This window comes from Etheostoma cragini, chromosome 8 (assembly GCF_013103735.1).
Source record: "Etheostoma cragini isolate CJK2018 chromosome 8, CSU_Ecrag_1.0, whole genome shotgun sequence".
Lineage (NCBI taxonomy): Eukaryota > Metazoa > Chordata > Actinopteri > Perciformes > Percidae > Etheostoma > Etheostoma cragini.
The window spans coordinates 18645931-18667525 of NC_048414.1; the positions used below are offsets into that span (position 1 = coordinate 18645931).

General features: G+C 42.6%; 1 protein-coding gene across 2 annotated transcripts in view; it reads right to left on the bottom strand.

Moving 5' to 3' along the window:
• The window catches only part of LOC117949053 (cat eye syndrome critical region protein 2), a 40739-nt gene extending 19824 nt beyond the window's left edge, over positions 1-20915 (bottom strand). For both annotated transcript variants that reach the window (XM_034879051.1, XM_034879050.1), the window contains exons 1-2: positions 20641-20915; positions 1118-1212 (exon numbers count right to left, since the gene is read on the bottom strand). In XM_034879051.1, coding sequence (XP_034734942.1) covers positions 1118-1212; positions 20641-20757 — 212 coding nt within the window. In that variant the 5' untranslated portion in view covers positions 20758-20915. The remainder of the gene's footprint in view (positions 1-1117; positions 1213-20640) is intronic.
• Positions 20916-21595: the final 680 nt, after the last annotated feature.

The window sequence follows — 21595 nt, forward strand, 5'->3', positions numbered from 1 at the left end:
GTGTGGGGAATATTTTCTTGGCACTCTTTGGGCCCCTTGGTACCAATTGAGCATTGTTGCAACGCCACAGCCTACCTGTGTATTGTTGCTGACCATGTCCATCCCTTTATGACCATAATGTAACCAACTTCTGATGGCTACTTTCAGCAGGATACTGCGCCATGTCATAAAGCTGGAATCATCACAGACTGGTTTCTTGAACATGACAATGAGTTCGCTGTACTCAAATGGCCTCCACAGTCACCAGATCTCAATCCAATAGAGCATCTTTGGGATGTGGTGGAACGGGAGATTCGCATCATGGATGTGCAGCCGACAAATCTGCGGCAACTGTGTGATGCCATCATGTCAATATGGACCAAACTCCCTGAGGAATGCTTCCAGCACCTTGTTGAATCTATGCCACGAAGAATTGAGGCAGTTCTGAAGGCAAAAGGGGGTCCAACCCGTTACTAGCATGGGGTACCTAATAAAGTGGCCGGTGAGTGTACATATCAAGCTGAAAATAAATGTGCATTGATTATTTTCCACTGTGGTTTAGGGGTCCGGTCCGAAAGAAAAGTAGTAGAACGGATGCAGATAATAGGACAGATGATGAAATAAAATCAATCAATTCATCAAAACTAGTGCTGTCAGTTAAATGTGTTAAGTCTTCTTTTTTTTTTATTACAAGATTAACGTTCTTTTTGGTCTAGCAAACTTTGTATTTTTTTCCCCACATGCTGTTGCAACAATTAATAACATTAGAAAAACACCACACCGGATCTAGCTAGACCAGAAACAAATCAACAGGCATGCCGCACACACTTGTTTGGGCTTGCGAGCCGGCCAAAGAGTAGTAACGTTATGTTTTGAGTGGATGCCGAGTGTTGCCATATGAATGTAAAATCAATGCGAGCATCAAAACTAACGAAATGACTTTTCTCAGATCTAATGATTGTAGATGGTCCACGGTGGGCTTCTTTGAAAAGTATTGTCTTTTTTTTGAGTGTCTTGTTTTTTTCTGTAGTGTTTCCAATGTTTTAGACACAGATTTGGTAATAAACATGCTCCAAAATTATGTGAAAGTTCATATTTTTATTGAAACCTAAGTCTTGGGAAAACATCCTATACTTACGTGATGTCATTGCGCTGGTAGCATCCCTGCAACAGACAAGCAATAAGGTCACCAAGGAAGTCAAAGTCCTGCTCCGACAGGGCTTTCTCCAGCTCCTGGATACAAAAAAACAAAAAAAGGAGACAGTAGGCTCAATGCACTTGTGACAAATTCCGCGAGAACTTTTAAAAAGCATACCTGCCAACACTCCCGCTTCACGCTGGAGTCTCCCTACTTTTAACCCTTTCTCCTGCCCTGCTCCCGATTTGTAAAGTGTCCCACTAATCTCCTGATGTCATAGCAATATGACTCAAATGGGGGTTTCACGGTTTCTGTGTTATGTCCAGACTGTACGATGTGTTGTGATAATACCAAGCAATCCAAACCAAACAACCCTGACTGACGTGTGTTCAAGCTCCCGTTCGAGTCAGAGTCAACTCAACTGAAAACCGAATAAACAGCTCCTAAAAGGAAGACTTATACAAAATATGCATTAAAATGTCTGTTCTCTTGGCGTGAGAAAACTGACTGTGGAGTCACAAAGGGCTAACATTGGCTTGTTCGGTGTGTTGAAGACAGAGTTTTTCAGACTTGTTTTCTGACTCTGCAAAAGTAATTTAGTCTACATCATTGTGTTTATTGTTTGTGGTGCAGGGTTATATGGAGGCGGAGATGGTGCTAGTAGGCCATCCCATCAGAATATCTCCCTCTTTTTTACAGTCCAATGTTGCCAGCTATGCTTTACCTGGACATTGGACATACTGAACTTTTTCTTGTTAGTCATTTTATGAAAAAAAGAAAAGGCACTATCTCAGCTGTGAGATGATGCATCAGAAGAATAAGACATACTAGTGAGTTCTTCTCAGCATACATGTTTGACAGAGTTGGTATCGGTGGAAGGTAAGCTGGCAGTGGCCGACAGCAGATGGGGTGGTTGGAATTTCCAAGTTGTCTTATTAAAGCTTCTTGGTTTGCAAGTGGTTGTTTGGCTGGAGCCGAGGTTCAAGTTCAGTCATGACCCCTCTAGTTGCTTTGCATTGTGTTTCAGCTATTGAGGTTTTATGATGCGGCAGTGACTGGCAGAGCAAAACTCTAAAAGACCAAAAAGCACCAAAGAGACGGAAGGCAGCAGGGGCCTAGAGCTGCAACACAGCTATGCCCCATGTCCATTTCACTTCAAGCCCCCTTTTGCAGGATACAAACAAGCCGCTACAGGCTGGAGCCCAACAATCACTCTTCAAAAAAAAGAACATGACGGCCTGCAGCTGACCACACCTTACCCCTCCTAGTCTTTAGCCTAGCAACAGATCCAAACTCGTACTCTGTGTCGCCATTTCTCTCTCTTATAAACTTTCACCAAAGTACTACTGCAGGTTTAAAAGGTTGGAAAAGGGTCCAAAATTATCTCAAGGACAAGGAGGCACGTTTAATTAATGTGCACTCACTCGTCTCTTTCAGTGTGCCCCTCTCAAGAGGAACCTGGTTGAGTTCAGGGGTCACCAAAGGCCAGCTTACAGACCTCCGGGCCATGGAGAACGACGGAAGCCAGGAGCCAACAAGCCAGCACGAGGAAAAACAGAGGAGGAGGGGAGAGAAAGAAAAGGAGGTTGAGAAAGAAGTTGAAAAACAGGACAAGATAAATGTCTTGAGTGGGAGGGAAAACTCAACAGCCTACTCCTGCTTGTGACTGAAACTTCCATAGAAACATACCAGGAGAGTGAGTTTGATGACAAGAGATAAAAATCAGTTACGTCTCATGACTCCAGGAAAGAACAAGTACAGGTTTTATGAAGTAGATCAATGCGCTCATAGTGGCAAAAAACACAGATTCTACTTGATTTAAAGTCCGGGTAAAGCAAAATCATTGATTTTCTTCTAAACACGTTATACATGTTACAAAGTAGTTGTTGAAAACATCAGAAAAAAGTTAACCGTAAACTGTTTTTCAACAAACTGTGCCCAGGATTTTTTGGGCGGACAGTAAAGCACGGCTCGATGACACACTGGAGCCATCCTTAACATCACTCCTCACCTGCAAAAACTCTGTTGCTAATAAGGTTAAAACCCACAGCATTAGTGTTGTTTTGTTCACTCCCTTGTGTAAGCAGTGCGTTTGCTACAAGTATTTTCAGTCATAAATGCATTGATAAACAACTCTGTTAAATGCTAAAATAATAAAAAATAATATAAAAAATAAAACAGCCTGGAGCACACAAGAGGATATTTTTAGTCTTACGCTAGCAGGACATCTCACATTTTCCAAACACAAATACCATACATTTAGAGAAAAAGACCAATAATGTCAAGAAAAATAGAGTTTAGGAATGCTGATGGTTGGGTGCCCGGATAGCTCAGTTGGTAAAGTGAGCAACTATAAATAGAGGTATACTCCACTCGCAGCGGCCCGGGTTTGACTCTGAGCCGCGGCCCTTTGCAGCATGTCATTCCCCCTGTCTTTCCCCTTTCATGTCTTCAGCTGTCCTGTCAATAAAGGCCTAAAAATGCCCAAAATGTACCATGCTTAAATGGCAGGGCACCTTTAAAAGGATAGAAAGATAGTGTGTGTATCTCTGTGTGTAAAAGCGTATGTTCATAGGATGCTGAAAGATCCTGTCACGCTCCCTTCCACTTCCTGGTCCCCTATCAAGCAGCCTATGGGCCAGAATGAGCCCATCCATCAGAGAGGACTGCACTTTGATCACACTTCGAAAAAGCTGGGGGAAGAGTGGAGAGTTGAGTACAGCACAGCAGAATGGAGGTCATGCTACAGTCCGGTGGATTAACACAACCCTGCTCCACCTTTGAAGTGCCACACTGCCTCTCAGATGGCAGAGGGAATGGGAATTAATGTGGTGTGCGTGCCCTTTCTTCAGCCATCCATCTAGCCGACCAATCCCTATGAGGCCCGGTGCTAACAAACACTCATCTTGATGGGGGCTGCACAGGACCCTCTGCTGCAGTTGGACATGTCCTTTAGGACCCTTTCCCCTTTATCAGCACATACACACACAAAAAGTAGTGACCAAAATAATACACAAGGACACAACCTACAACCTTCGGCAAACATAGTCAGCAACAGACAAAACACACACTTTTACTGACGCTCATTCATACACGTGTTTCAACAGAATAAACAGTGCAGTACTTTGGCTGCTTTGCATTAATGATCAATGGGACTCAACGATAAGGGAGTTGGATGAGTGATAAGCTATAAAAAGGAGTATAAATCATAGAGCTAATCTGACAATTTATCACTAAACTACCACAGTGAACAAAAAGGGCAATTTGCATTCACACAGGACAAAGATTGGAGGGAGAGTCAAGGCTTGTCAAAAGGTGTGTCATCACCACAGCATCTCCGTAGGCCTGGCTTGCAATCAGAAATTTACCCTGAAGGTATTTGCCATTACTCTCAGCCGACTCCCCTCCTGTTTCTCCCTCTCTCCGCTTCTCTTGCAGGCTTAAAATCTTATTTCTCTCTTTCACACATTTTCCTTCCACCGTCTTGCTTACCAGGTTCTATAAAAGGCCAATGAGGCATTCTACTATTACTGACAACACCCTTGCTCCACTCTCCAACCAACTCTTTTTCTCACTTTAACCACTTTCACAGATCTTTGTTAAAGACGGGAATGTTGCGCCATTATTCCGCCCGCCGTTCTAGGTACGGACACGGAATGGTGGGACAGAGGAAGCCAGCAGCAAAGGACATAAAAGAGCTGAATCGACGGCTGTGTAAAAGGGAAAGCCGGCACGGCATTACAACACGCACTCATGCTCCAGGTCAGTTACACAATTAGCCACCGCAGCATGACGGTTGCGTTTCTCCAAAAGTTGTCTCCAAAACTTTTCGCCGCAGGCCAGTACTGCTTTTCTCAGCACCCGCAGCCTAAACACACTACCCTAATACAATAACACAATGGCACATCCACATGACTCGAGCCTTCAGTAATTGTGCACCACTCCCACCCCTCTGCCATGTTGTTACTAGTAGCAATTATACCATCATATTAAAGAGGACACACAGGATTAAAAAAACAACTTCTCAAAGAAAAAACTCAAATTTGAATATTATTTGATTTCTTCACTCCTTTCCAACAGTACACAACATATCTTTGGGCTGTTTACACAAGAAGACATTTGTGGACATCTTGTTTTGTACAATTTTCTGACATTATAGACCAAACTACAAATCATTTAAATCGAGAAAACATTTGACAGATATGACAATGAAAACAATCATTAGTTTTGAGCCCTAAAAATCTCTACTGTAATTATTGACTGAGGCAATGTTTCCCCTATCTATCTATTCAACTGAAAAGCGGTTTGCCTTTCATTTGAATAGTGTGAGAAGTAACACCTGTGGTGTCAACACAGCTTGCCACTTGTACTGTTCTCATTCTCACAAGAAGCTGTCACACCTAATGTAACTCTAGTCTCGCATTGCCAGACCTTCCTCCACAGCACTGCAGGGGAGAGCCCGGCGAGTCCACACAGCATTCCAGGATGGGAGAAAAATGTGCTCTGGTTTATTGGCCTCTCTCTAAACCAATCACAACAGTTGTGGCTGGCGCCAAGTGCGGTACGGAGCAACAACTTCTCTACAAAATAGGCTTGGGAAGAAACTTGCTTTGGTGGAACATGTGTCCGATCAGAAGTTGTTTCAGTCATGCAACGGAAAACTCAGATTGGACAGAGATCTGAGAAAAGACTAATCTTAGTCCTCATAAATCGGCCGGAGATTTTTGCCAACACAAAGACAGCCCAAGTTAACGGGTATCCAGACTAAATGAGTGGAATCGTGCAGAATTTTTGTTGACAACGGAGCGATCCCAGAAGTTGTATTTTCTTAACGACTAACACCCCTTAACCTTAACCCTTATTTTCTTTTTGTCTTTGTTTTATCGCAGCAAATCAGCCCAACAGCAACTTGTAGTGTTTCTTTCAAGTGGACATCTACTTTTGGAACAAATTAATTATGTATCATGCATGGTATTATTGCATTTCCTGTGTGATTTTTGTTTATGTTTTCCTGACAAAACATAGTTTGGAGACAACAATGGGGATTCCTCCTGGTGAAAGATCTTGTAGTACCTGTCGCCCTTAAGTTAGTGTGAAAACCACACGACTTCAAGACTTTTGGTTACAAGACAGCAAGTTGTGTGGTGTGAACAGTACAGTGATCAGACAACTTTGAAAGTTGTGTAGTATGAACTTAGTCTAAACCTGATTTAACACCCCAAAGAGAGAGAGAAAGAAGAACAGGGAAGGGAAAACAGGGAAAGAAATGTGAAAAGTGCACAGCAAGCAAGAGTAAGACCATGTTTACAGACCCAGTATAATTCTGTGTGATTCTGTGGTTTACCAGTGTTATATGTAGTGCATACTTGTGTGTGGCACTACACTCTGAAGTCTCTGCTAAAGGTGACAACCAGAAATTAACCTGTTACAGCTGTCTCATAAAAATGGGTCCATTATGGGTTGAACGTGCGTTCAGTAAAACGGCATCATATACACACATCTGCTGTATGAAAGGGGTTCAATGACGCCGAGGTTAAGACAAGTCTCCATTAGGAAGACAAAACTTTAGGTCCCCATTTAACATCAGAGCCAGGATGGTCAATGTTACGAGACATAAGACATGAATCAACTGAGAAGAGGAAAGGAGCAGACGTTTTAATAGAAAGGAGATGTCAAGGCTTAACTGACTTCAAGGAACACACCATCTGCATTCGCAGATAAAAGTCAAATGTGCTTTTCTCAGTGGACACCGATTGAGACAAAAACTGTGTGTGTGTTGTGTGTGTGTATGTGTGTGTGTGTGTGTGTGTGTGTGGCCAATGCAAGCAGCAGGTATCAGCAGCTGCAAGGTTGTGGCAGAACCACAGAGCCTGTAGTATTAGGAGGTCGGCCTCTCTGGCTACCTTCACAGTAGATACTTTCCATGTCACTGCAGTTAACAGCTCCTCCGGGGTCTATATCACCAACAGTTGGAGGACGTGTGCACAGCTAGCTGAGGGGGAAGGGAGGCCTGTTTGTTGTGTAAAGGCCCCTCTCTTCCTCTCCTGTGCTTCTTTCTTTATTTCTTCCTCCCCCAGTCCCCTCCCACACGGTTCCTCCAGGAGCCATCATCTGACAACACCCTCCACCCCCACACGTAACCACCTCCTGCCACATGACACACATACACACACAGCCATAACACCACAGGAAAACGCCCTCACATCCTCAGGATGTACCATTCATCTGATCATCAGAGGAAAGCATCAACATCTTTGAGTTGCTGCCAGGCACATCTGACTGATCAAAACACAAACTTCTTGGCTGATTTGCCTGCGTAGTCCGTCTTGATTTACAACGGGTCTGTCTGAGCCAGAGTGAAAAGTTGTGTCCTCAACACCTGTTTTAAAAACCATTTTGACACATTCAAACAACTAGAGCCCGCAGACGAGGACACCATTTATTTATAAAAATATGTGAACAGGAAAAAACAACTACAGGTTGACCTAAATTAGCTGCAATACCATGAGGTAACAGCGGCAACCACTAAATATAGCTCATACACTACACAACTGTAAGGTCAGTTTCAACTTTTTATTATAATGTGTCAGGGCCAGGTGGGACAGGTGGCTGGGCTGTATGATAGGGTAGAGAGGCTGTGTGTGTGTGTGTGTGTGTGTGTGTGTGTGTGTGTGTGTGTTTGATGGACGGTAGACAGATTCTTCTTGAAAACAAAGAGAGAAACTTTGCCTTTGCCTACCTCGCTTGCTGTGTGGGTGAAAATCATAACGCACAGGAGACGGATGGCCACCCAGCGCCTCTCATACGTACACTGTCAGTTCTGAGAAGACCACATCATCAACTTCCTCATATAAAATTGAGCTTCCTGCTCCAGCTGACATCCCAGTGGTCCCATTCGCTGACTACATAAATATGTTCCAGCATATACGTGCACATCTACACACAAACAGATCATTAAAATTCAGCCTGGTGGCCCTGAGGGGAAAAATAGTCCCGGGCTAGTGCGGTTGTAGACAGCGGAGGGAGGAGTCTTAAAATGGAGATAACAACATGAAGCAGATGGCTTGCAGCCTTGGAGAAAAACCACACACACACACGAGGAGAAACTGATTCTTGATACTTGATAGGAGAGGAAAAGTAGTCTTTAGACGAAATGTTTAATTCTGAAATGTTAAGTGGCACACTGGGAATAGAAGTGTATTGCTTTCCAAAGTGAAACTTTGAAGACACTGGTCCGTGGCAAAGACTAAATAGGTTTGGCAAACAGAGGGTGCAGGAGCAGCAAAACCTCACTTCTTGTACTCAGAAGTCAGATTTTCTAAGGTCAACGTTGGAAACGCCCCCCGACCTCGGATTTCCAAGCTTGGAACGACCTCAGAGTACCCCAAGGTCAAAATCCAACATGGATACAGTTATTAGCACTTCTGTCTAATTTGTGTCTCCCTAAATCTCTCATACACACAGTCCCGTCCAACTTTTATCTGTGAACATGACATCAACTGTTGTTGCTAACCCCTCAATGAAAAGACTTGTAAATTAAATGCAAGCATCTCTGATGGGATGTCATTGCAGCAGAGTTCCACTCTACTAGCCACTTTAACACAGCCTGCTTAAGATGGGCCTTCAACTCACCTTGTCCCCTGTATGAGGGCGAGTTCAGACCAAAGCAAGCAATCCAGCGATCTCACTGCAGGGTAGTGGGATTGTTACCAAATGGCCCATTTGTGTGAAACAACTTTTCTGTGCCACCAATAGAGGCAGTGATGTTTACTGTACAGGACTCTCACACTTACTCAAAACAAAATGAAAAGTCTGATCTCCGGTTACACTACTGGCCCTGCATGGTGACTTTTCACTGCAAGCTGCAGCGGTTTTTTCAGCAGCCCCGACCCTGGATTTCCATCAATTGCGGAACGGCTCCGCTGCGTGTTGCTCTGCGCTCCGCCGTCCTTCAACACCCACCAGGTCCAGATTTGTTGAGCAACGGCTGCGGCCATGACTTACAGCACTGTAATTTTTAACCACAAAACCGTTGACCTGTTAACGTCAGGCATGTTCCCGCCCGCCCATTCTGACATTTTCAAGGTGTAGTCCAGGTAAATATGATCCACCGTGAGCATGGTGTGTTCTATTTTGAAAATTAATCGGCTGTTACATTTTGTTTCAGTGCTAAACTTCCTGCCCCGCACAATCTGCCCTGTTCTGAATTGATCCGGAGCTCTCTGCAATCCGGCGAAAAATAGAAGCTCTGCGTATCTGCTCTAGGGGGCTGCGCAACACGGCAGCTGGTACGGAGTCAATGAAAATACACACATTGGATTTAATGGAAACCTATTGACTTGACTCCGCTGCCGTTCCGGAGCCGATGCACAGCCATTCCACAGTTGGAAATCAAAGACTTGCGTTTCCGATAGACCACTTGACAACCAACTGAATGTGTGTTATGTCTTACTTTCCAAGTTTAGTGATGTATGATATGTGCCTCAGTTTGTTTTTATGTGTGCATGACGACTCTACTGCAAATAAAATCTACCTCTGGGTACAAATCAAGTAACTTAAAGCAAAGCTGTTGTGATGGCTGACTTTCATTACAGTGATATTGCAGAATCTCTGTGTGTTCCAACAAACAACAGGCTGTGTATGCAGGCGGGTACCCAACCTGCACTAGTGACTAATACATTTACTTTCAGTGCTGAATTCATGCATCAGAAGAAGATGGACTGTGTAAACTGTTTGACTAGCTGTTCAGCTGACTGAATCAGTAGGTATTGTGTTCTGAGAATCGCTTGTAATCTTAGCACAGTGTTTAAATGAAACATTTAACAGTATAGTAGTGTCACCAGTAACTGACACCCCATGCACACACCAATGCAGGACTGGATTCTGTCTGAATGTCATATGTCACTTACAGTTAAGTGTGTGCCAGTCTGCAACCCACTATAACCTCACAGATCCACACCCCTCCTTTGCATCCCCTTGTGCCAGTTTTCAACCAACTCTCTAGTATTGCTATAAAACAATTCAACTAAAACCTTTTGAGTAACCTTCCTAATGTTCCCTCCCTCTTTACATCGTACTTTTTTTTGCTCGGTTTTTGGTAGTAACAAACAACTCTTATTACCTCACGCCATTTCTAGGCGTGCTTTACACATATATTAACCCGTGACTCCAAAACGTTTTCCAGGGATCCGACTGGGTGAGGTCTAGCTTGGTGACGTTCTCATCACTTGGTTTCTTCTGATTCACAAACAACCGCAAAGGAACAGAGTGAGAAAGCAACACTGGAGGGATGCCGCCCCAGACTGGAGACAGAGTGAGGGAACCATGGGGAGCTGCAACAATGGAGCTGGCTGAAAACAAACCCCGGTGTATGTGGCCCTCTACCTCCCCCTCTGTGCACACACTCCCCATGTGAAACCATCTGATGCATGTACTGCTGCTCTCACTTGTCAATCACAACTGGGGGAGGGGAAGCAGCCACGTACAAAGCCCCCCCACCCCTCACAGTGCATGCGAGAGAGGGTGTTAAATAAGACATGCAAAAAGGGTCCTAATCTTCGACGGGTACTTGTGTGAAAAAAGTTTCAAAGGCTTCATGTGTAGACTGATCTGGAAAGGAAAGTGTCTGAGGTTGGTGTCTGTGAGGCTGAGGGCTGAGCTGAGGATGTGTCAGTGGGTGGGACAGAAGGGAAGAAAGGGATGAGGGATGAGTAAAGAGTGCAGATCTGGGACAAGAATGGATGTGTGGCTCTAATCTCCTGCCTGGAAATGACAAAGGAGGTAACGCAGACCAAGGTTGAAGGTAAACATATTAATCATTATCAGTGATTTAAATCACCAAAAGTAATCTCTGATAATGATGATGGTGGTGCAGATATCACAGCGAACACCAGAAAAAGAACCAAATTCCAACCTCCGCTGGCTTCTAGTTATATCCAGCCACACATCTTCACTACACCCATTCTTGGACCTCACATCAAAGCCCCTTAATTGAGGCTAGACTTACAGTACTTATTAATTGACTGCTATGTGCAGTAATAATCCACAAAAACTGGGAATCAGCGAGAGTGTGTGTCTTTCTGAAGTTGGGCCGTGATGAAGCAACCCTTAAGCCTTGATCCTATTCCCTGTTAATCCATTTGCTTTCTAGACAACAGAAACAAGAGTGTGCTCACAGGCTGCCTGTTCTTGCCTATTTACCACATCTAATAGGACTAAATCTACTTTTACAGTCACACTGGGGGCTTTACGAAAATAGGAGCCCCCGCCTTCGAAGGGCTGCGGCAGCAGCTAGCACCCAGTCAGAGTGGAAAGCCTCCACCCTCCAGGGGGAAGGGAAAGAAAGAACCACCATCTGGGGTTTAGTCATGGTGATGCCAGGGGCTGGGGCTCAGGGACAGGGAGGCTGCTGGGGCTCGAGAAGGGGATGGGGAAGAGGGACTGCTAATGGGTATGGGGTAGTGGGTCAAGTGATGGCAATGAGAATAGGAGAGGTAGACAGAGAGGTTTGTCCTTAAAACATACCAAACACAAGACTGGAGGCCAGATGGGTCGATGTAGCCGAGATGAATCTTGTTTGCAGGAGTTTGGCAGGTAATAGTGAGTTAGAAGATATTTGACAAACCATAAACAGGATCAGAAACAAAAATAAAAGCTTACGGAGCTCTGCAAGGCTCTGCATATCCAGGCAGCTGTTTTAGTTACTTGGGCTGATTAGACATCTAAATCAGGTTGAAGGTGAGTGTAGCTTTGTGATGTCACCATGTCTATGAACTAATTACAAATAATAATGGTGTAAATTGTGCCACTCCAACAGGTGCAACCCAACTAAAGGCTCTGACACACACACACACACACACACCCGACTGCCGACGGTTGGCAGAAAAGGCAGTGGGACTGACCAGGCTCCCCGAGGTGGTCAAAAAGTCCCTCGGAACGCACCGAAGCAACGCCAACTTGAGCATACGTTCTGCATGTGCACGAGGAATAATACTAGTCTCCATAACAGCAGGCAGAGCTAACCTGTGTTGTCACCCAAAAAATAAAAACCAGCAGCTGATTGGACAAATGCGTCACATGGGTCTGGCTTCTCTGGATTTTCACAACCAGAGCGTGAAGCCAGCTGGTTAGCAATACAATCTCATATTTTACAAAAATAGTTCACAGAAACAGGTTTCTGAAAAAGTTAAAAGCAAGAAACAGGCCATGCAGTTGCTGAATCTGTCTCTATTTCAGATCAACAACGGTCAGTTCAAAAGATTTGTCAGATTGAGTCACGGTCATCCCACTCATGAAACCGGGTTAGCAGCCCACCAATCAGATTGTTCATTGAGTCCGTCAGACAGTCTGGTGAGGGCGGTGACTTCGGTCTGTTCCATGCCAACGTCAGTCGGAGGAGTCGCCGGCTTTAATTTCAGCCGATTTGACACGTTGAATCGGATGGCGGGAAGTCAGACTCAACGGCCATTTTTTGACCAACTCGGGGAGACTGTTGGCCGTCGGGCTGGTCGCCCTAACAGGAGAGCTGTCAATCAGGCAACAGAAGTTACAACATCTGTGTGGGATGACTATGGGTGTGTGGGGGGGCTTTAAAAGTTCACAACATTAACAGGCACAACAATAAAATCCAGGTTGTGATTAAAAAAAAAAAGAAAAAAAACATAAAAAGACTAAGAATAAAAGGGATATGTAAAAAATAAATAAAAAAATAATAATAATTCAAACAGGCTACTAAAAGTGGGTGCCATAGAGACCAGTGGTTAGACATGAAAAATATGATCAGAAACATCAAAAGTGGAGACAGAAGCCAATTTTCTTCAGTTAGTATCTGCTCTCAAAGTCTTTGTAGCAGTTGTAAAAAGGTGATTGGATGAGCTCTTTGCCAACAAATGCACAAAACGGTTTCCAACTAATCAATCATGGCTTCGTGAATCAGGTCATTGACAACGGCAACCAGGAGGAGATGGATGTAAAAATATCCAGTTAACTAATTCCTACATCATTATTTGGAACATTTATATTGCCTAACAACAACGAAACTAATCTACAACTTACATCACACTGAGATAGATTTAGATAAATATATAGAGAGATATAGAGATACAGTAGATAATTATTAATAAAATAATGTAATGATTGTTATGATTAATATTATGGTTTTGCCACGTACAGTCATTCTAAACACTGAAAAAGGGGCTGGAAGTACATCTAGGCTGCGCTTCATTGGTAGTTCCACTTCCCCTCAGCCCTTGGTTAACAGCACACATCATATGGTGAGTAGTCTTGCTATTCCACACCTTCCTCCACAGCGCTGCGGAGGAGGGTCTGGCTAGTCCACACAGTATTCCGGGATGGGAGAAAAACATGCTCTAGTTTATTGGTATTTCATGGGCAGCGCTAAGCGCAGCACAGAGCCGCTGCAAAATAGCCTCTGGAAGGAACTTGTTTTGGTGGCACATGTACGTTCAAAAGTTGTTTTAGTTGTCGGCAACAAGACATGCATCTGGCGGAACATCCTGTGGCACCGGAGCAATCCTGGAAGTGGAACGTCATGGATATAGACTATAGTAAAGAGAGGGAGAGTGGGCGGGCAAAATAAAGACACCTGCCCGTGTACACTTTCAGCACAACCTGTCATAGATCGACAGCCCGTTGTAGCCTTAGCATTGCTGCTTTAAGTATATTTCATTTACTAATTTTCCTTTAATTATAGTACTCTATTCCCGTTTTTTTCCCCCATTCTATGTCTGTGCAATGTGCATATTGTAAAACAGTGTGTGCTGCAGGTCCTATACCCATATTTATGAAATGGATTACTTATTATTAATATAAAAAATGTCTACAAATTATCACAAATACCAGGAGACTCATTTCAATGAGAATTTAATTAACAGAACGAGTTTCTGATTTAGAAGGTTTGTGATCTGTATCGCGATTATCATAACTATTATTGCCAAGATTATCTTTTTCAAGTCAATCAGCCCGGAGAACATGCTGTCAAAACAGGTCGGTGGTGCAGTTTTGCCCTCATTGTTCTGAAGTGTGCTGAAAGTGATGTTATGGGTTTGAGAATAATTGTATAGTTCAGTTTTGCTATACTATCATTCTTGTCAAATTTACACAAACTAAGAAATGCCACAGTCAGAAGATTCTTTTAAAAGGGGCTTTCATACCAACAACTGCACTATGGCAAACTGCAGGGGTCTTTAATATTTTTAGGGCCAAGGGCCCCTCAGCTGAAAAAGAGGCGTGCAGGTACCAGCCACCAACACATCCACACACATACCTGAGCCTACAATAATGTGTAAAGCCTTTACACATACCTTTTTATGTGCACAATAATACTAAGATACCATTTACATAATCGCATATCATCATGTTTGTGAATCCATCAGCTTAACTGTATCTGTGGATGCCTAACATAGTGGCTCCCCTACAGGCCAGTAAGTGTATCATCAATGTTGCTGTTGTTGTTGTTGTTTTTTTTACAAATTTGTTGGATTTATGTGCTTTCAGACATTTTAATTTTTGAGGGGAGAAAAACTTAAAAAAAAAAAAAAAAGGATTAAACAATTATTTGGCAGCCCCCCTCCAGTGAATCTGAAGACCTGACAGGGGTTGCGGACCCCTTGTTAAAGATCACTAGGTGAGTGGGTGAGATGGAGAGGAAAGAAAGAAGAGCTATGTATGTACAAAGCGTTATGTTGGTCATTTGTACTGAAAAGAAAATGAACACATTGAGGAACAATACATCCAACAGCAGCATCTGTCTGCTGTGGGACTTTAGGCATCATTTCAAGGACATAGAGCCAAGAAGTTAAGCATAAACCACAAAAAAACAGGCAAAGTGGTACGTTGACCCTGGGAAAAGATCACTTTCTCACTCTTTTATACGAATGTGTTTTCACTTCCGAGCTTATTACCTCTCCATCTCTAGGACACTTTTCCCCACTTCACCCTCATTCTTTCTTTCCTCTCCATCTCACCCCCACCCCCACACCCACACCCACACACACACACACTTCACTGCCTGTAGCCTGAAGAAAGTGGAAACCAGCAACAGTGAAGTGTATCGGCCACAAAACAATGTGCAAGGGGTTGTTTTGTAAGGTTAGCCAAGGAGATTGGGGAGGGGAGACTCCATTATCACTGACCAGCACCGTAGGAAGAAAAGGTCTGCCCCTACGGTACCACAGCAGCACACAGCATTGTCAATATCCACCCTGGTAGCAGTTTCAGAGGGTGCACAACACTGGTCTCAAATTTGCCATCATCGTCCTTACAAAAGTCTGCATTACGAGAAAAAGAAACAGGTGTTTCAACGACACTGTTACAGTAGACATTAAGTCAGTTGCCTCGGCCATTCACCACACCTATTACACAGAACAAAAGAAAAATCTAAAAAAACGTTGGGTTTTTAAGTATTTCCATTATTTTGTTGTTATTGTTGTTTTTGCTTGCTCGTGTTCTGTTTGGTATTTTAACAATGGGTATCATGAATAGCACTTTGCGATTTTGTTTGTTAAAAGGTGCTATATCAAATAAACATATTATAATTATAACAACAACAACAACAACTAGTTCTTTGTGTTTATAGTGTGATGAAATAGACAAAGGCTCTAGTCACCCCTAACAATTGAGCTCCACACCAAAGTAATGATGAAAGTATACTTCCCCCACACCCTTGTTACTCATCTCCCATAGGTGACACCAGAGGGCAAAACCAGAATAGATGTCTAACAACAAATAACATAGAAATACTGTGACATGCAGAGTTGGTTCCTCAGCAGCAACAACACTGACCCCTGTAACATAGGGAGAGGGTGGCAAAGACTGACAACAGCAGTCAAAGTAAGTTCACATGGATGGTATGTCAGAGACTGTTGACACTTAAGCTCAAGACAGAGTGAAATCACTTGACACCCCCTACACCCCCTACACCCCCATTCTGTCTTGACCAATGGCAGCCACTTCCTGTCCCCTTTTCCCACCCCTGATTCTTGGGCAATTCAACATACACATCCAGAGATAGGATTGCAACTGGAGCAGACTGGCACTGCCCAACCATACACTAGCACAGCCAAAAGCATATCTTAGAGGAAGAGTTATGAAAATGAACTTACATTTTAAACTGATTGATTATTACATATGCGTGGAGGCAAAAGTAGCATAGAGCGACAGCCCAGTCTTTACGTGTGACAGTGCCCGGGCCAGCTTGTCTTGTTGCTGGTATGTGGCGTTAAGCAAAACAAACACGTCTGCCTGACAGTTTCCTCTTATTTATACAGACACAAAGTCCTCAGAGAGCAAACATGTTGGCTCCAAATGTCCTCACTCGGGAACAAGCCATTGCTGACTACTGTTCTACATTACTTGACTGCCAGAAATTAGTGTGAATATTTGAGTTTGCAAAGCCACAGTGGTAAGAACTGGACAAACAGGACAAGACTATGTGAGATGAGATCTTAATATCGTCATATCTAGAGTGCAGTATATGTGCGGAGACTTCCTGGTATCTGCAGTGTGACAGACAGGTCAGAATAAAGTGGTTTGCGTGGCCTAATTTGTATAACTTCCTGACACGGCACATGTCCAAAAGACCACTTTACACACCATATACCAAGGGTTACAAAAGGTGTAAAAGCAGAGCTCAGAGCATAATCTTGCCTAAAAGACCATATAGCCACATTCAGATGCAAAAGTGTTCTATGACAGTACAATAATAGGGACTGCACTGGGAAACTGTATAAGAATACCTAATACTACAAAACATCACGTAGGCCAACATGTGCAGTTGGATAGACATTTCAATTATTCAAAGCTACAACAAAAAAGAGCATTAATATGACATTTTTAGAAAGGGCCAGTTTATCCTGATCAAGGTGACTCTACAAGGTACTTAAACACTTAATCTTTTTTAAGAACTTAATTTATTATTAAGCACAATTTTTCGTTTTTTTGCCGACACTTGGTTTGGCCAAAATTGAGAAGAACTGCGGTTCTTTTCGGCTCAGCCCCTCCCAACTCACGTTGTATGAGTGAGACTGGAGTAAATAGGAAAGGAGCTTCTCCCTGCCGGTCGGACGGCCTGCTAGTTTGGGTGGAGTGGTTTTCTTTAGTCTGTGGCCCAACACGTAGATTAGGTCTCCGACCTAATATTACTGAAAGTGTTGACATATGAAAGCATCAAACATGCCTTAAGATGAATGAGATTAGTGTATGACCAGTTGTTTCTCGTCCCTCTTTGCTCAGTGCCGTTAAATTGAATTTACAGACGCAGGAGTTTACTACCCGGAAGTTATTGTAAACAAAAGATTGGATGAATGGTAGAGCTGCAATAATTCAAAATTTTGCTGTATCATTAATTGTCTCAGAAATAATTATCATTCAAAATATAAATTTCTCTTTCAGTCAAATTTAAAAAATATCTAGTTATTCATTACTTTTATAAACAAATTAAAGTTTTGAATAATTTCCAGGATACATTCTTGTGACCCAGATAATGTAATAACACATCCTATGAAGTAAACAAAGCCTCTTTATTATCACCAAACATGTTTTCTAACTTTATCCCCTTGTCCTTTTTGTTGCTATGAATGTGCATAATAAAAAAATTATAGTTAACCAATAATCACTTATATCATTACAATTTGGCATATCTTAACAAAGTCAACAATTTCCCATCATACGCCTTTAGGTGCCCATATTATGTGCTTCCACATGCATGTAAACTTGGGAAAAAACTAGCCATGCTGTTCTGAGTGAGATACAGGTTTCTGAATGTCCTCTGCCTTCATTCTCCAGGTGAGCTGTTCAAAATCTCCACAGCTTTCTACGTAACTAGCCAAGACAGGGTAGCTAACCGTAGCATGCCAACGCTAGCATGCTAGCTCATTCTCAATGGCAAAACACTGTTACAACCCACACTAGTTCACCTTTATCTACGAAAGACCTACTTCCATGTCCCTGTTCTGCAGGTATTCCACAAGTGCCTCCTTGTTTAGAAGAAGTCTAATCCCGCCTTGTAGTGAGCAAAGATGGAGAAACAGTAGCTCAAAATACAATTATGAACCTGAAAATGAGTATGATATGGGCGCTTTAAGACCTGAGATAATGTTAGCAATTAATTGCAGTAAACACAGAAACCTTGATTATGTTAAAAAAAAAATGTGACACTTAGACATTATGTAATAATTGTTACTGCCTAGTGATTGGCTCTATTGATCTAGTTATCTTTGGTGAATTTAACTTTTATGTAGACAACCCTCAGGACAGAGGGACAACAGAACTGGGTTGTGTTCTTCATAACTATGGACTAACTGGGCATGTGACAGCGCGCACACACAACAAGAGGCACACTGTGGACTTGATTATTTGCAAAGGTCTGAACATTTCCAAAGTCATGTTGACCGATGTTGACTCTCTGATCACTCCTGGGTTTTCTTTGACAGCACCATATCTGTGCACACAAATGTTCAAACAAAGGTGATCATAAAACGGGACATCACTGGAAAACACCAGTGAAACAACCATTCAGCTTCTCTCCTCCAAAATATGATCCTTCTCATGCCTAGAAGTGAGAAACTGACACTCAAAAAATAAGGACTCGCAAATGGGACATTTTGATATCATTCAGAAGCACCCAATGTCCGGAGTAGACAAATGGAATCAATCTGTGATTTGGACTGGCTTCTGAAACCATTTATATGCAACAAGATGACATTAACTCAGTAATATGTGCTCTCCTTCTTTCCTTCTTCTCCACTTTAAAGTGGAGGTTTAATCACATTCCACGGTCACAATATTTCTTCATTTTCCTTAGAAGACGTGTTTTTCTCACATCACCTAAAGCAATAAGCATAGATTACCATTAACTATCTAGCTATTATGGTAACTGCAGCTGCAGATACAATGACTGAGAACCAAATGAGGTATGCCCTTGAACACGCACGCGTGTGTCTGATTGAGATGTCAAAGTATAAGACTACTACATCAATCTCAATATTTCCTTGAAATCCAGCTATGGGGGGTGGTACCCGCACATGTGATATGGTTAGTGATGCGGTTAAAGACGAATATATGATTGGCACTGGGTAGCAGCAGAACGACCCTCGCGTTACACTGAACGGCTCAACCCTTATTTGGTCTACAGAAGCATTTGTAAAGTTAAAATCCAGAAGCTACGCCGACCAGTTGCTTAAAGCCGGATAACTCATCGTTAGCTTCAACAAAAATGTGTTTTAGCGTAATTCCAACCTCATCTTAAGGAGAAATGCAACAGCACAGGACCCTAACTTTGATGTAAACTAGGCGCAATGCGATCCCCCATCTGGCTTGCACCTCGTTTAATAACAAAGCGATGCCTGCCGAAGGGGGTGGGGATGAATGAGTGATGCAGACTGTTGATGCGTAGTCTTGACCTTTTCTTTAAAGTGCAATCCTTCTTCGATGAATTAAACAATCTACATTCACTCTGATGTAATAGGGTACTTGAAAAAATACATGTTGGAAACAGCTGTTGTGTAAAATCCGAATACATCTCAGGGAACAAGAGGGGTCGAATAGAGTGATAAAGTTGTATTATGTAATCTTAAATTCCGTTTATTCTCTGGTACAACAGAGAGGGGGCGGATTTTACCTTTATAACTTATTGCACTCGATTGACATCGAAAACAAACGTTTAAACCATTGCTAACAAAACAAGACTTGGGCGAGCAAACAATGCCTGAACAGCATCTGCGTCCCTATGGCTACCCTAGCCAGATGGCTTGTAACTGCAAGACAATAAACTCGAACCTCACGACATGAACTTAACTTTATATGACAAAAAAAGGAGGAAAAAACACAGCCGTATGGTCTACTCAATAAGCAGGTTGACCATTCAACTTATTGCGTGACTTTTCGTTCTAGCAATTTCTACACTCACATAAATAACAGTCATTTTCATCATCACTTACATGTTCACAAGTTTATATCGTTGTCACACAACCATGGTTTTCTCATCTTCTCACAGTTAACCTACTTTTTGTTTACCTACAACTAATGTCGCCCTTCAAACATAAACATGAGGCTCTAACCGAATGAAAACAAACGAGTGGCACATGGTTGTTACAAGAGCACCTCTAAAGTTACTCCGCGACACCTGAGCAAACGTTTTATATAACGTTAGAGCAACACGTAATGTTAATAAGGACCACCAGATAATAACATTATATCATGACTGCTATATCCTGCTAACGTCTTGTGACATTTTTCAACTTTGTGGACCAGCCACTTCAAGCTAGCTTTTAGCTGTGTAAACGAGTTAGCTTGTTAACGTTAGCTGCCTAACAAGATTGCCTAGTAACGTTAGCTAACGTGCGAGAAGTTCAGAGGACACCGCTAAACTGGTTAAACAGATAGCTTGCTAGTTACACAAAATTCGTTCCACAGACCAAGCAGACAAAAAAGCTGACACAAACAACTTTTCATTTCCGTTTTCAAAGACATTCGAATTACTGCAAGCAACCAAAGTTTTAATTTACCTCTATTTCAAAGTCTGGAAGGTTGAACGCTGTCCTGAACAGCGAGCAGAAGTGGGCTATGGCGGGGACTTCCCACCAAGACTGGATCTCTTCCACAGAAATACATCCCTTGGACATTTTCGGACTTGAAAAATTGTGTAACGTTAGTTTCTCACATTAGAAAGTAGTTTCTTAAGCGACGTATAATGCCTATGTACCATTAAAAATACGATAAAAGTTGCTGTTGTCCTGCCCTTCGGACAGTTGCCATTGCGACCCGAGGAGCGCTATAATCTGTTTCAGTCGGAGTCCCACCGGAGCTAAACAGATGGGAAGGGCGATACCAACGCCCGACGAGGAGGGGGGAGCGATTCCTTAGCTTTATATGTTAAACTATATGTAAACAGACGTAACCTTTAAACTGTTGATTATGTTGATCTTTTATCAAGTCAAAGTGTAATTGTTAAACACATTTGCAATAGGATTTGTATGTTCTTTATAGTAACAAAAGTCTATAGTCAGTAGTCCCTATTGTTTTGACACTACGGCAGCCGTTTAAAGGGAATGCTTGTGAATGGTGAATGAATAAAAAAACTAAAAACATAAACCAGGGGTGAGCCAGGTAACTTGTTTTAAGTTACACATCGATGTGCGTCACGTGTGTGCTGAGATAAGGTTATAGTTCTTATTATTTTGCCAATCTTGCTGTATTTTCGTTAATTTCCTGTTTCCTATTGCAACGTTATACTTACTAGCCTTTTGATTTACTTACAACAACACAAACAACCACAGTTTCTTAACTAACATTCGACAATCCTCAAGGCTCGTCCAGCTGATCATTGTCGGTACAGTAAATTGCCAGCTACATTTAGATTTTGTACACAACATCGCGGTGAAAGCAGTATGCTACACAGGGGCTCCCTCCCTCGCAATATGTGAAAAGTGCATGACTCTGCCCTGCATGGCTGTTTGTAGA